We start from the raw sequence: 17293 nt of genomic DNA on the forward strand, positions 1-17293 counted from the left end.
CAAGGAGGGTGTAGGGCTAATTGGTGGCATGCCTGGCAAAAATGTTGGCTACCACTGTTCTTGTAAATACAGAAACATAGAGCTGGGGGAATGAAGCAACTTGTGGGCTATGACATTATGCAATAGAGGGACTGGTATGGAAGGCAATTTGAGGAAAGGCAATTCATGGCCTGATTTCTGTATCTGGTGACTATGGAAGATGCGATTGATAAGCCTAGCTCTGAGGTGTATATGTGCGGTAGTATTCAAAATGCTACCAGTGCCAACAAAGTGTTAAAAATATTGTTTGCAATATACATGTGGAGTGAAAGTTATCAATATCCTATTTATTCACATATTACAGTCACCCTTTCCCTGAAAATTAGTAATTGATAACAGGGGTGCAGTTCTTAAATGAGGAACGTGATTCTGAACAGTTTGTTTAAAAGGAAAAAATCTTTTTTTCTTCATCCTGCTTTCCCAAAACAAGGTGTGTATCTTATTTGGTGAATAAGGGGGCTGCTTAATGAGTAAATGCATCAGAACCTGGTCTTTAGAAAGGGGCATGTTCTCTACCCTAAATTGCTTGTAACCTAAAAAAGCCAAGAAAGTATACACAAGCCAAGAGGTGGGAGGATGCATGGGCCAATTCATGCTAAAAGGACTAAATTAGTTTTACTTGAACAGGTGGATTTAAATAAAAGGTTTGAAGTCATAGAGTGAGGATATTTAGAGATACGGCATAGTGGCATGTTTCACAAAGAGTAAGTAGCAGGATAAATGCACGAAGTAAAACTTAGGGAAAGAAGACAAGCAGAGCAGTAAGGATTCAAAAGGACATGGAGATCAAGAAAAAGAGAGAACAGATTTGTAGACAGGAGTACAAGAATGTGAAGAGCCTTGGAGAATAAGGCAAAAATCTGAATATGAAGCAATAAAGGACAGAAAACTAAAACTAAACTGAAACTAAAAGAGACATTCAAGAAAAGGATCACATTGTCTGCAAACTAAAGGGGGGGAGATGATATTAGCTGCAATATTTTGTATACTGGGATCAAGGAAAGATGAAAAGCAATGAGGTCATTACATCAATCAAGGTTAGCAATGTTGACAAAAGCATAATGAAGGCTTGAGAAGGGGGGCATAAAGAAAAGACAGATTGTTGTATCTCAGCAACATGATACAAACTCAATAGGTGAAATTCACGGGTAAAATCCTACAGCTTGCATTATGCAGAAAGCCAGACCAGGAATATGTCTTTCTAGAGCAAGACAACTCCACGTAGAGACAGGCTACTGCCAACCTGAGAAAGACTGTCCCTGCCTTGTGTACATGAGTTAAGTACATGTGCTGTGCCACAATAATACAGTGATGCTGCTTCCTGATCAGAAGCTAAAGTTTTACAGGATGGGAGTGGTGTGTCTCAGCAAGCATTTCATGGTACACGGTAGACATACAATGTAGGAGTACCATGGTGCCAGAGCACTTCCTCGTTGCCATAAAATAACACGTTCTAGAAGCACGTTGTTTGCTTCTACCTTGGCCCCCCTTTGAAAAACCAGCAATCAGTGCACAGCTTAATTAAATTTGACTATTGTCTGGGTATTTAGCACACAGAATATGGTAGGAGCTCTTCAGACAAAAAGCAGGACAAGATCCTTGCCCCCAAAACGTGTAATATCTAAAACATACGTAGCACAAACTTGTTTTTTCTCACCAAGCAGTATAGTGTCCAGTTAGATATTCTTCCCTAAGGGAAAATGTAGTTTTTACCAATTCCAGACTGAGAGAGAGACAGAGAGACTTATATTTATATTTTTTAAAAACTTATTCTGTTTGAATTTGGGTGACAATACTCTTCCTTCCATGTTAGAATTTCTCAACAAACTCAGAAGTTTCTGGTAATTTGGGAGACTGTAACCCAATTTTTAAAATCTACAAAATACTGGCTTGAATATTTTAAAGCCATTTCTGGGAACTGAAATATTGCTGAAAGCTCCATTAAACCAGTGATGTATTCACAGAGAAGGAGACAAAGCTACTGAGCAGCAACAATAGAAGGAGATACTCAGGAAAACCTTGGTGTAGGCAAGAGCTGTGATCTATAACAATGGCATTTTACTCATACAAAGGTTGTTTTAGTTACAGCTATTTCATGTGCCAGAAAGTCTAATAAAGGGCTTCACTGCTACTACCTTAGTAAAGTTTCCACCCTGACTATAGAATGACATACCAGTAGGTGACCCTGCACATAAGCCATTTCAGTCCCTGCCCTTACCCATTAATGCTGAGAACCAGAGATGGTCAAAAAAAAGAGCAGGGGGGATAAATTGTGTGATGATATTTCCTCAAAATATGAACATCAGTGTTTTAACATTTGAGGTTTTGTTTTTCCTTTAAATTCCAAACTGTAAAGCCCTTGTACACTGGGAGTGGAGAGGAAAAATGGGCAAAGCATAGCTCTGCTATACCAGCTCTTCAGTATACCTCTCTTATCCAAGGAACTGATCTGTTATTGTATACGCCCAAAACAAGAATATCCAAAGCAGCTGTAAAAAATGTTGCTAATAAAATCCTTGAGTCGCCTTCACTATCAGCACAGGAGAATTAAGGCTGTGTTGGGAACTACCTGCAGTAGTGGAAGGAACTGTTTCCTGGCCTTGCTCGTGCTGGACTGTGGAAGGAAGTGTTGGAAGCAATAAAGTGCAGGGGTGAGGGTCCTAGAGTATAATGATAGGAATGAGGGGGATCCCCTGAATAAATTGTTTGCATGCGTCCCTCCACAGTCCCAGAGATTAAGAGGGGTATTCACAGGTCACCATGATACAAACCAGGAGACTTCAGATATGAATAAGAAAGCAGTCGTGTTAGTGGTACGGAGGCATGTGGTTGGCTTGGAGTTTTGGGTTCCTGTGAATCTGAACTGCTTTTTGGAATTGAAGGGTTGTTTCAAGGGCCCCAATTCCCACAAATAAAGCCTACCAATTTAGGTTGGCAAAACCTAGGTTGGCAAAACCATGTGAACTAAAAATAGTGCTTTTTAGTCCAACATTACCGGTATTTTCTTCATGAGTATTTAAAGGCAACAAAGGGGGTTCCTTAAGTGCAATTGCACATATTTTTGTGTATTTAGGAATTAGACACACAAAAAGAATTGAGCTCCTTCGAATGCTGCATAAGAACTTCCACAGTACAGTGTGTTTGGTTGTAACACCCTACAGGACTGTGATTGGTATGTGGCTACATTGTGTGGTTGCCTGACTAGGTTTCAACGATTACGGCTGCTGCCATGACAATGTTTTGAGTGACAAAAATGATGTTAAAAGTTTAATCTAATGCATTATATGCCTGCACAGTTCTACCAGAGTTCAGGTGTCATAAAATATCTATACAACCAACATTCACTTTAAGTCACTGCCTGGAATCTAACCCAAGGAGGTAGCAAGTAAAAGTCACTGGGACTGAACATCTAGGTCTACTTTGTAAGGGACAGGTTTTCCACATCCCTAAACTTATCATTACTAATTACCCTTAATGTCAATGTATCTGTCTACTGCTCCAAGTTGAAAGATAAGTTTGGCAAAACTGATCTCCCCAATAAAATATTGAATGGGAGGTAAATTGTGTGAGTATGTCTTTGGTTTGATTCCTTCTAGCCAGGGATATTCACTGACCATTGGGGCAGCATATGTGTATGTGAAGCCTGAACTGATTCTGCCCCTGTTGCATTTTTTTCTCTGAAGTGGAAACCTCAGAGCTGGCAATCTTGCCTTTTTTATCAGTAACAAGGTCACTCCAAGAAAAGGTACAAGTAACAAAATAAACCATAAATAATGGCCATTCCCAGGCATTTAATCCTGTCAGTGCAATTTTTATAAATACATCAACAAATGGGAATGTTCCTCGCAGAAGTGGGACTCCAGGAAAGGAGAAAAGATGTTAAAGTGGAGAGGTTAGAAAGTACACTTATGCGTACTTAAAAGTACAACCACCTCTCCTTTACCCCCTCCTTCAATATAGCTAGCAGATCATTGCTGAATTCCTCCTACCATTACATGTTGGGTATCCCTCTGTCCAGGATGGCTGCTGGTGGAGTAGATTGCTGCTGGAACTGATACTCATTCTGCCAGTTCCTTCCAAAATCATGATCTGCAAAGGAATCAAACAGCTTGCTCAGCACTGATGGTATTCCACCAGGCAAGTGGCAAAAAAAAAAACCCAAAACCATTGAAGGTGAAGTGAGCAATGCCAAGTCCATTCGTAGAAGACACAAGGAACATGTTGCCACAACCCCTTAAGCTGCAATGAAATCTCCTCGCAATAAACATAACCATGCTCAATTTGCATATCTATGAAGCAAGTTTTTACAGCTTCCCATCCATAAATGAATAATCTCTGATCAAGGATGAAACTGAATAGAAACGTAAGGCTCATAATAGAACAGTACTGGAAAATGGCCAGGCTTTGCAATGTGAAATACAGTGAGATTTTCTTTTAACATAATATTTAAGAAGGTAAAATCTGATGGCCATAGTTTAAAAAAGAATTTCTTTCTAAACAATAAACGCAACCACAGCCTTGAGAGAGAGACATGCTCAAAATATCCATCACATTCACAGAGACCCACATAATAAAGGTATATGAAACCTTGTTTTACCTTGTCTAATACATGTTGATAGTGACTGGAAAAGGTTGTCATTATATGATGTCACAGATCATAACATTCTGGCCAGCAAACTCGGAAGACCAAATTATAAGAGCTTAATAATGAGCATGATATTATTCTAATAAAAAAAGAGGAAGAGAGAGATACCACTATTCGTACAGAGAGAGTTACCTCAGAATACCACTTCCAATTCTTAGAAGACACACAAGTTTTATTTTCGAGTCTAGCCTGCATCAGCTGCATGGAAAAGTCTCTTTCATGTTGCCTATTAGGGACTTGTGCACTGTTCCCTTTGTAATAACATACAAAAACATAACACTCAGTTAAACACCTGGGTGAATAAACAGCATATTCCTCACTGATGTGTTTTCTAATTTTATTAATGTAAGACCCAGAGATGAAAAGTATAAGTTTATTTTGTTAATGGGTGTGTACAATCCTTTATTAGTTTGGAAGAGCATTAAGGTAACTCGCTAAGTTACCTTACAAGTTATTTTAACTTACAATTTCACATGGCTTTGCAAGAGGTATGTGGTTTGTACAAAGCTGCATCATTTTTCACACCAGATATTCATGAAAGCAAAAGTTTGTCCAAGAAAAACTGCAACTAACTGGACCAATTTTTCTACTGAAGCCCCTGTGAACATTTGATCTAATCCCAATACACCTTCATTTAAATTCAACTTTCATTCCTCTCTGCTCTTAGTTTTTCTGGAAGATTCCCATGCTGAAAGGTTCAGGTAACCCTTTGCTCAGCATTTGAACTTTTTAATGGCTATTTACATTAAATTACCAAACCTTGGGTGCATCTACAGGAGATGCTAAATGTGCAGTAGACTAATTCTACTGCATTTTAGCGTGGCAGGCAAAAAACATGCTAATGAGCTAATGCACAGTAGAATTAGTCTACTGTCCATTATCATCACAAAAAAGCATATACCGGTACTACTGCACAGTAGTGCCAATTACAGCACATTAAGTTTAGTACCTGTGGGTGTGTCAATATGTTCATTAATGCGCTGTTGTTACTGCTTATTAAGTCTAGTATTTGTATAACCAAGTACTAAATCAAAGTACAGTAACTGGCACTACTGAGCCAGTCAGTAGTGCCAGTACATGGCTTTTTAGTGACGCTACCTGGGCAGTAGCCTAATACTACTGAACAGTCACGTCTTAGCATGGTTTGTGCCCTGCACACTAATGTGCAGTAGAATTAGGCTACTCTGCAGTTAGCATCTCATGTAGACGTGCCCTGTAAAACATTAACTTATTACAGGTACTAAACTTAATATGCCATCATTACAGTGTATCAATGAACATGTAAATGAGTCCCTTCTGTGGTTCATCCACTTCTAAGCTTTACTAAACTAATACATGTCACTGACTAAAGTAGATTCATCCTAAATCTCTGAGGCCAAATTCATATTTCAGTTATGTTCCTTTAACATCATCTCAAAATATCTGCTCCTTTTTACACAAACTAGGAAACTGCTGCTGTCCAGGAGATCACAGTATTCCAAATACAGAATAAACTGCAATGTTTAAATTTTTATGCATTAATGTTGCCTTTTAAATGAACAAAAACAGTGCATATAGTTCATTTAAGTGTTATACAGTGTAACCTCATCTCTCTAACATTACCTGCATGAGAATATTCTACGTGAGAAAAAGAGCTTGAGACAGGCCAGGGATCTTAATTATGTGTCTGGATTCAGTCCAAACCCATCAATGGGTTTGGTTTAAACATCAGTGCAGCTCTGGGTGTTTGGCTTCGAGTGTGTGATTTCAGACCATCTCTAATTTACTGCTTGTATCCTGCCCTTTCTCCCTTAACCATTGCTTAGCCAAGCTAAATGTACTAAGACCTTTAAAACTTTCTCTTTTCACATGCTCATCATATTTATTGTTCTTCTCTGACTGTAGAACGCTCAGTCTTTCATACAGATGAAGCACTAAAAACTGGATTCACCCAGTTAAGTCTAATCTAGTCACCTAAATGCCCATAGATTTGGGCAACCTTTTAAGACTCAAGGCACCCTTTGAGAGACTTGAGGCACCCCTCTAAAATACCAGGTTTTAGTTTTCACTCATTTTTTGACAACAGCAAAATAATAGAGCAAGTCTTCTGTCACAAAGTACTCAGAAAGACTGCAGCAAGTCAGACTGTTTTTAACACTATAGATTCCTATCTAAAATCTCTGGATTTATCTCCCTGGTTGAGAATCACTGATTTAGATGCCTAAGCATCTTGGTGCTTCAGGCCCTTAAGGCTTTACAAACTTGGCCCCAAACACAATAAAATTGACCACGTTTTTACTCACTGACCTGAATGACTCTAGCTAGACTTCACAGCAGATTCCTGGCAAATTCAAGATATTTGCTAGTTTAGGCCAGACCCTGAAATCTCACTTGTTGGTGGACAAAAAAAAGTCAAGTGATTAGAAACCTCAAGAGGAAAGAGGATATATTTTAGTCATAGGATATAATTTGCTATATATAAAAAAAAATGATCCTAGGAATGGGTACATTAATGAGAATTTAGGGTGAGTAAAATCAAAGTAAAGACTTCAGAAATTACCCCTTTCATGAATAATCTGTATTTGTTTAACATGCAATTTCATGTGTATCTGTGTGTATATATATGTGTGTGTATGAAATAGCATATGTGTATGTAGGCACATAGCTGTACACACATATTCCCCAGCACTGAAGTACATCCACCTCCAGAGGATAATGCCTCAATAGCACACAAAAATGCCACAAGAGTTTAGGATATCAAGAAAGGAACATTTTTTCAACTGACAAATCTAAAGAGTTATAAAACCATATATACAACCTTCCCCCCCCAAAAAACTGAGTTATAATAAGCAGCTTTTCAATAGGGGAGAGGCCCTCTATTTTAATCTTTCACCCACAGCAGGGAAGACTGGGTGGAGTCTAAAGTCTAAATCCTGAAGGACTGTCTCAGTCAAAGCTCCTGTTGCCTTCGGTCAGAGTTTCACTGACTCATGACTTCAGGATTGACAGTAAAGGAATTAGTGTGCGGCATACTTCTGTTTTTTCTTGACCACATAGCCAGTCAAGGCAGATATCTGACATTCTCTAGTAAACAGGCATTGTCTGATCATGGAGAAGTGCCAGCAGTTTTGCAAAACATATTCATAACAAATCATTGAGCTTTGAACCGTGTATGGCGTGCAATAAGCAAATTACTTTCTTACAATACAGCTGTGTACTGAATGCAGATCACTCTGATCCCCATTTTCACATGCCAACACAATGAGCCTATAGATCTACGTAGAAAAGCCTCCTCTTGATTTTGGACCTGCTTGTGTGTGGTTGTTGTGATAATTCTACAAAAAAAGTGTGAAGTGCAAAAGAGACAATTTCACACTTGGCTAATATAAACTGTTAAAAGTCTGCCCAAACCTAGTAAGTTAGCATGGTTAAAACATGGCAGTTCCTACAGTCAACACAAGGGAGTTACAGGGCTACCATCATGTCCAGCTGTCTTTTACAGTCCAGTCCAAATGACCTTGTAATGATTTACAGCTAGGTTGACTGAAGGTAGCCACTGGCACAAATCGAAAGCAAAGCTTAAACTCACATCTCTGGAGCCATGGTGAAATGCCTAATTGCTCTGCCACTGCACCCCATGGCATGAACATGATGGTTCTGAAATCTATTTGTAAAACTGGAAGACTTACAAAGTTGAGTCAACTAAGGGTCAGTCACTCAACTTATGCTTAAGCAGTATGTCTCAGAGGGTGTGAAGCCCTTAGGGGAAGGAGGCATGCAGCTTTCTGAGTTTTTTTTCTTTTAACAAAGTGCCCTATACAAAAAAAAATCCAAACAAAACAGACTGAAACAACTAATGTATGACTCTACCTGTAAACTATGCAAAGCCTAAGAGTGGCTTCCAGCTGAGACAAGCTCACTGTGGCTCCTTCAGGCTTGGTTGAATGGGAAGATCTTTTTGCCTCATTTCGGAGAGTTTCATTTGATGTCTGTGGGATCTTTTCCCATTTTTCCTCGTTCATATCATGGCTGAATTCCAAGTGCAGGTTTTACCTGCAACTATCTGAATCATATTACTTACATAGTGAAGACATAATCCATGATCTTCAGTTTATAAGACAAATAACTGGCAGACAGATAATGGAATCCTCTAAACTGGGGTAGTTTTGCCCAATCTGATGAAGAATTCCCTTTAATCAATCAGAAGTAGTTATATCAGTGTTACCACTGTAAATTATATTGGTGGAGGTGTCATCTGTCTGCAGCTTACCTTGAGACAGCCATTTACCCAAGGCAAACAGTTTATTACTAACTCTCCCTCCACCTACTGGTGAGGTGCTGTAATACTTCCATGCTATATGTACCTACATTGGGATAGCTGCACATCCGTCTGCTCCACATCTCAGTGTAATTTACATTGGTGTACAAAACCAAAATAAAATTGTATTTTGTGTGACAGCTGTCTGGCCTTAAGTACTGGATCTAGGAGTGTAATCAAGCATATGCACTAATCTCAGGGTAAGAGCATGCTTTTGGAGAGATATCGTGGAATATTTTACAATACTGTAAATTCACAGCCTCGCTTACATCAAGCTACATTTCTTGTGCCCAGACCCTTACTCATCAATGTAACTGAAATGTCACCTGCAAATATTGCAGCTAAAAAGGAGACTGAATTTTACACCCTGTTTCTAAGAGTCAAGATACAGATTACGACCAAATCAGCCTGATTTTCAAAAATTTGGAAGCTCAACAATGTATACAAAAAGCAAGTAGGCAAAGTTTACACATATGGTTACTTCACTTACATAAATAAATTTGGTGTTTGCTCATGCAAATTGCATGTAAACACTTATTTTATAGAGACAGCTGTAGTAACTGCATGCACAAATTAGGTATATAGACATTGGGAGAACTGGTGTGTATGATCCTGAATTTCTGCTCTCCTTAAATCAGTCTTACCAAGTGTTTCCACTGTAATCCTTGCAACCCTTCATGCTTCCTCAGTTCTACTCTAAGCCACTGTGTGACCTTATTTCCAAAAGTGGTTGCCTAGGATAAAAGATGACCTTGAAATTCAAAGTAGTGTTATTAATGTAACATACCTACCGCAATAATTTACTACATTTTTATTACGTCACATGTAACCTTTTGCTGCAGCAATGGGTTTATTAAATCATATTCTATTTGGATTGTAAATCAAGGAATACTTTTTGGCACTTTGGACCAAATTTTCTAAAGCAATCCCTAAAACTGCATCCCAGACTTTTTTTTTTTTTTAATCACAGGATTTCTTCTTGCACAGCATTTTCTTGCCAGTATTTCTGTGCACAGCTGTATGCTATGGCAAGGTTAGCAGACATTTTTCCCCAGTTTGATTTACTTATATATATATATGTGTGTGAAACCAGGTTTTTGTACACAAAAACAGCAATGAGTTGATTTTCAGAAGCTGAGTTGAAGCCTCTTTGAACATTAGGCCTTGCAATCTGTGGGGAGTGAGATGTTGGGATTTTTCTTTTGTTTAGTTTTTGTTTAGTTTTCTTTTGTTTAGTTGTACTATATATATGTATTAAATTTGTACATGCTGGTATGCTTAAAAATAGAATAGAAATGGAACATAAAGATTATTTACAATATACTAGGTAGGATTGCTATAGACATAATCAGATTACGCCCAGTAGGAATCTTTAATTAATAAACACTTGATTCTCATGACACAGCACAAAGCAATTTTTGCAAGAGGAGGCGGTGGTTGTTTTAACATGCCCATGTCGACCCTTTAAAATCTCATGCATATTTTATCTACAGAAGAATGTGTATGGAAGAGTTAGGATCCAGATCTACATCTGAATTTCCCTTCTGTTCCCAGGTTTGGGTTTGTCTCTTTCTGTCTCTACTAGTAACAATGTAATTTGAAGACAAAACTAGCGTACAATTTCTTCTCTGAGAACAAACAAGTTTCACTTGAGAAGTTTTAAAATAAATGTTACTTCATTATTTCCTAATGGTCCAGAATATTCCTTATGTATATTCTCTTTTTTCACAATTCATACTCTTCATAAGTAATCAACAGTAGGGTATTAGTTAGTATATTTAGAGAAAGAGAGGGAGAGAGAAAGAGAATGAGAGGAAGAAAGAGAATTTCAGCAGTTCTTTTTCCTCAATCAGGAGTAAATATAAGTCTCTTTGGTGGAGATCTATCGGGGTTATGCATATCTGACATTGGGATGTAGCCTGAAAGCTCCCAAGACAGGGGAGGATTTGACCTATGTAGAGCTTATCTACAGTCACCCAGCAGTAATGTTAAACTGACAGATGGCATAGTGGTCTTCAAGCATGCATCAAGCAAAAGTCTGGTATTTAGGATCCACATTTCATTCATAGTTCAGGTGTCATATTTTCCTCCTAACTCCCTACCTTTCAAACAACATCCAAAACACTGTCATGTATTCTGCATTTGAAAGGGACAGTATATTTTATTATAGATGCATGGGATCGTTGTATATGTAGCTAAAAGGAAAGGACCAAAGCTAGACATACATCTTGAAAAAAATGTTAGTGAAAACAATTTTTTATTTTTTATTTTTACAAAAATGTAGATATCTTGAAAAAGTCCATTTGGTCAAAAACAAACCAAAACACACTTTTCCCTTCAGTACAGGGGTGTAGGTTGTAGCTGTGTTAGTTTAAGGACATAGGCAGACAAGGTTTCCATCCAGAAAGAGCACACACCAACTGCAGATGCTTCCTCAGCCTGGCGAAGGGTTTTTAAACCCAAAAGCTTGCTAAGAAAAATGTTTCCAACTATTTAGTTGGTCTAATAAAAGATATCAGATTTTCCCTTCACTAAGTATTTTTATGCACAAAAATGTTAACCAGCTCTATAAAAGCAGAGAAAAAGTAATTGGAGCTAGAAATCAGGATTTATTTTGGAATATGGTTTACCAGATATGAGGCTTCCACAGTTTGTCAGGCTAACAGTGATGATATATTGTGTCAGCCACGTCCCCATAATTTTTAGAAGTAGTTTCACTCAGAGTTATCTGTTATGGAATCGTGGAATATAGAAACACGAAGGTATTTCTCCCTCCTCGCTCATCTTCCACTTGCCGCCGCCTCCTTCCACAATCATAAATGTTTTTTCATGCCTTTCTTACCTTCCTGGAACATCCTTCCTTCACCCATAAACCTAGGCATTAACCTACTCTCCTAAACAGCAGTCTCTTGTTTTTCTGATTTGCCCTTGGGTTCTCCCTATGCATTCCCTTGATAATTTAAAATAGCTAATATAATAATAAGCAAAAATAACAAACACTAAGCTAGAAACTCCTGTCACAACAGAGCATATGTCTGTAACTAAAGAGAAAATAGTAAACAACAAAAATCTACCATTATCTTCTACCCTCTTTCTCTTTTCCCCTCATCTGCGTCTCCCTACCACTTCCCTCTATCTTCCATTTGAGAGTTGTGTCTTTTGAGAGAATGGTTTTGTTTTATTTCTTAATGCCTGGAGTGGCCTGCACAATTACCAGATTCAGTTACTAATAAATTATAAGGATGATGGTGTACTACTATTATCTCTGGAGGGTACAAGAGCCATTTATTGTTTCCCTGTTTTCAGCCAAGACATTTGATTTCCATGACAAAACAGCCAGTTAAACACGTGAAAGCTTAAAAACCTGATGCAGGAACCAAGTGTACATCTCATAGTCAAAGACATGTTAACCACTGCCACACCACCACTCCTCTTTCATTGTGCTACCACAATAATAGCTACTTAGAACTGAGACAGAAATTCAATAAACTGATTTAACATAATTCAGTTGTCTGATACTATATCCATCCAGGTTTATTTTAAACTGGTTTCAACCATTCTGAAAGCAGTTTATGTTTGTTGTGTTACAAATCTGAACTGGTTTCTGATCGCTTATACCGGTTTATGTGTAACTTCTGTCCCTAGCATTAGGAGGATCATCTACCCAAAAATTGATGATTTTCTTCCCTCTTTGCTTTACAAGTCTCCCTGTCTGCAATAATTCTGTTTTGAATCTGAAAATATCTTCATTGGGTTCATTCCTAGGTGAGAACTAGATAAAATGAGGAATGGGAAAAAAGTTTATATTCTCCCTTCCTTAAGCAGTAGGGGGTTATGTTGTAAACTGTATCAATTCCCCAGTCTGAAAGTGAAGAGAACAACACTGTCTGTGTCTGCTTGGCTTTGAATTGTGAATAGAGCAGCCATAGAAGGGCTGTTACCTTCCCTTTCCACTTAGGTGGGGAAGGAGTGAGCATGCAGGGACTGGAAGTGGTACAGCCATGGTTTCATTGCTCTGTAAGTACACTGGCTGGAAGACTAAGCCAGCATGGTTTGGTAAGCATTCTGCATCAAGGCGCCCTGTTGTGCTCATGGGCAGCAGGGACAACCATAGCCTTTAACTTAGATATTCTGGCCATTCCATAGTCTAGCCCAGAGTGACTGCTATAGCTGGACGCTTTGTTATCACGATATAAAAGGAAATGTCAACCTTAGAGCCTCCCAACATTTCCAAATTTGGGGAGGAGGTTGCAATGAACTACCCCTGACTGATTAAATGAATGTGTACCTGGATTTATGTTTATGCTATAACAGGGAAAACTCTAAACCCAAATTTCTATGAAGTTCATGCTATTGTAATCGAGAACAAGTTCTGGATTGAAACAAAAATTGCACAGCTTGTGATTCCTGCATTTAGAATATGATATATAGGTTATTAATATGTGAACTGATATATCTATCAGTATATATAGGTTATTACAAAGCAGTATCACTGAGGACCGAACCTGATCAGGACTTCTGCTAGACTCTGTACAAAGGGAGATAGCCCCTGTGCCAGAGAGCTTATACTCAAGAAGACAAGATAGAACAGGTGGGGGTTAGGAGGGGAGGCAGGGAGAAGATAAATGCAAGATGTTTGAGTGTGGACTACCTGTGAGTGCAATTCATAAGACTGCTAGCCCAGTCTTGCAGCCTCACTGCAAACATGAGTTTGAAGGAGTTGCATAAAAGGAGACTTTAAGGATTTTGGCAGGAGGAATTTAAGCATTTGGGGCTGCCCATATGAGTAGTGTCTTTGGCTGTCTATCAACTCACAGTTCTCAGCCCTGGTGAGAAACTTTCTTGGTGGGCAAGTTGTGCCTCAGATAATCCACCCCATCAAATATAGCCAGTCACAATGCCACCTCCCACTAGTCCCCTCTGGATCATTAGACATCCCAAAATTAAGCATACAGGAATAGTTTGAGAGCAGTCTAGTGGTACTCATTCTGGTCTAAGATTTAGAGGCTGCCATAACAATCAATCAAAGCTACCCTATGTAACTACTGTTTTTGCACCAACCCACCCTAAATTGGCACCCGGGGCTGGTGCCCTGGTCACAACCCCCTCCTTTTAGTTATGCTACTGCCTGCATTAGCCAAAGCTAGGCAAAGAAGAATTCACCAAGGCTGAAGAAATGGTTCTGCTTCTGTAGCTCTTCTCTAGGGATCAGGTTAGAAGCAACACTTGGAAGAGAGGTGTTCCACTCCCTCTGCAGAGAAAAGAGGACAACTCCACCCCCAGGCTGTGCCTGGCTTGCAAGGAGCAATGCTACCCTCACAGCTCCCCCACCTCCTTAGCTGGCACTGTGAAAGCTGCCTATCCTGTTTCCATTCATTTCACCAGTGGCTGCCTTAAACAATACAATGCAGTGTTTATGTGTCAGAGGGCTGGGAGCAGGTTGTTAAGGCAAAACCCACCATAAATAGAGCCGTTAATTCAGTTGTTGGCATAGCTCTCTGTTATCTTCTCAATGTCTCCCAGAGGGTATTAGCCTTACCCTTTCGCTTGAGTTGGCAGCGGAGCTATTTTTTTGCACCTGCTGCACTACTCCGATAACAGCACAGGTCAGCCTTGATTTGTTGGAGAATAAACAAAAGAGCAGAGTAAGGCATCTGCCTCAACAGCCTGGGCCGATTTGGAAAGAGAGCTTTTCCCATTCATTTTCATATAACTGCCTGGTATGGGTTCTAGTAGGTGAACTCCCTGCTGCTTCATAATAGGCTTCAGGTACAGAATTGCCTAGTTTCTTGTGAAGGAGTCCCATAAACAGCTATTTCATGCTGTATTTTTCCAGCCCCTGAAACCTAAATGGGGCTTAGTGGCTTCTTGAAATTTCTCAGCGCAACTCAAGGGAGAGGCACAATGTGGGAAGTGTGAATGCCCAGCTAAAAGGGGGAGAATTCAAGTCAAAAGGGACAAAATGGATTTTAAAGTGATAGGAAAATTAAATAAAATAAGCCATTCCTTGCTTCATCTAAGATGGGTAAAGAAAACCTTAAGTCTAAGGAAGGGTTGGTTTGTTGGGTGGGGGAGGGGTTTGTTGGTTGGTTGGTTTTGTTTTTTAAAGAAGAAGAAGGGCTCATTCCTTTTTTACATGAGAAAACCAACCTAAAATATTCAAAGGACACAAAGGGATTTAGGTACCTAAGAATTTCCTAGGATTTGAGTGCCAGACTCTCTTAGATGTGTTTTGAATTTCTTTGCCCCATCTAGTCCAAAAAAATCTATCATGACCGGAAAACTAGTAAAATAAAAAAGCCAACAGAGTCAAAGCTGAGCTATAAAGAGGAAAGAGTATTGAGAGAGAATAATGGTAAATCACATAGAGCACTTTTCAAAAGGAGGTAACAATCATTAATGCCATATTACAAATGGGAAAACTGAGGCACAGAATGGCAATGTGATTTTCTTAGTCACACAGCAGGTGAGTGGTCAAGCCTCACCCAGGACTCTTGGACCCTGTTCCAGTTTGCTGTCCACTGCATCATGTGCCCCTGTAACAGGCCTTCTTGTCTGAAGGTGAGTTAGGAAGCTTTTGCTTTATCTAGAGAAATGAAATAGAAGTGCACGAGGGAGGAGTTGAATGCTCTCTAAGCAAGGAACTGGTTCAAGACTGACATTCCCTCCATTCTGCCCTTCAAAGCCACCATCCACCAACCACAGCCATCCCATCAAAGTCATACAAAAAGCCATACATCACCAGAATAAACTTCCATGGATCTATTAGGCAGCTGTTACCTCAGATAATCAGCAGAGGGCTGGCCAAATTCAGCACATCCATTCTGCAGGGGATTTTGATACTATACAAAACTTTTCATGGCATAGCAAAATGAAAGTTAGAATTTTCCTACAGGAAGGAAATTCAGAATCAGTAGTGTGCTCGGTACAGGGCTGGGCAACCAGAGCAGCAACCCAGGCTGCTGCCAGTTGAGTGTGATGCAAAACTAGCTGCTTCCACAGCTGGCTGCTTGCTATGATGCCCCCGCCAGCGGCACAGCAGTCCCTGTTGCCCCATGCACTGCCACTACCCAGGGCAGAGTTGCCCTGTTATGCCTCTGTTCAGAATCTTTTGTTTTTGAACAAATCAAAATGTTGTGGTTCAGTTTCTTCCCCATGAGACTCCTAAGGCTTTCTCTGCCTCTTCCAAATACCCTGCAGTTCCAGGAAGCACAGAGAGGCTCCTTGCTAGATAGGCTGCATAGAGGCCATATCTTGATCTGAGGCTCCAGACTCCAACGTGGCCTGTTACAAAAAAACTGTACAAAGATGTGAATATTCAAGATGGAACAACTGAATTATTCCCACAGGACGACCAGCTAGGTCCGTGTTAAAGTTGTATCTGGTAAACAAGAAAAAATTAATGGACTAAAACTGGCCTGTTGAAAATTAGGCTTGTTTGATGAATACAATAAAGAGAAGATGAGCGTTGCTGCCTTTGGGCCCTTAATTTGACAGTGATGATGAAGGAGGACAAATGAACTGAAGGAGCAAGTAGACCAAACTAGAAAGAAAGCACCAAATGACATTGTCACCGCCACTGGCTTTGGATATAATCCAAAAACCTCCTGGAACATGAAACTTGCATTCTTGTTCCTTCCTCCCTTCCCCATTTCTGCTTTGCTTCCATTATTTCTTTTCTCATCTATCTCTTTCTTTTTGCCTGCTGTTCAATAAGTCTGACTCAGCCAACCAAGACTTCATCTTTTGCAACACTACTGTGAACAGAAAGCCAGCCAGAAGCATTGTCTTAAGCAACCTGATGCTGATACAAGTTTGCCAGGTCTTGGAGGGACTGATAAGACTACATGCAGTGCCTGTCTCTTTCCCACACCAAGGTTACAATTAAGAGTCAGGGCCAGAAACAGAAACTGCAATTTTTATATGTAGTGTTTTATCTGTTCATGTGTGCGCGCACATGCATGTGTGTGTTTGGTGAGGCTGGAGTGGACTCAAGCAACAAGCACAACATCCAGCCAATCTCAGATCAGTTTTTCCTGGTGATTGTCTTGCATGGGACCATGCAAGCAAATCACATTTAGCTGTTTAGTGTTGTGCAGAAACTGAGTCATGTTAACACCTTTGATTCCCTAAGCCCATATATTCCAACAAAGGCTAGATACAGATGTTCTGGGAGGCTAGGGGGAGGTTAGATCCTGTTAAAAATGGGCATCCAATCTAACTTACTTTGCCCAGGCGTGGACCTTACACTTAGACTGACCCAATTACAGATCTATGTGGAAACTGTGCAGAAATTCAGGAATGTTAGGTTG

At 39.6% G+C, this 17293-nt stretch overlaps 1 protein-coding gene across 1 annotated transcript in view; it reads right to left on the minus strand.

Moving 5' to 3' along the window:
• The window catches only part of EHF (ETS homologous factor), a 52269-nt gene that overhangs the window by 21383 nt on the left and 13593 nt on the right, over nt 1-17293 (minus strand). Inside the window, exon 2 of the mRNA XM_019519404.1 lies at nt 4029-4128. Within this exon, the coding sequence (XP_019374949.1) occupies nt 4029-4125 (97 nt within the window). The 5' untranslated portion in view covers nt 4126-4128. The remainder of the gene's footprint in view (nt 1-4028; nt 4129-17293) is intronic.

The sequence above is a fragment of the Gavialis gangeticus genome, unplaced genomic scaffold (genome assembly GCF_001723915.1).
Source record: "Gavialis gangeticus isolate Ggan-Ray unplaced genomic scaffold, GavGan_comp1, whole genome shotgun sequence".
NCBI classification, from domain to species: Eukaryota; Metazoa; Chordata; order Crocodylia; family Gavialidae; genus Gavialis; species Gavialis gangeticus.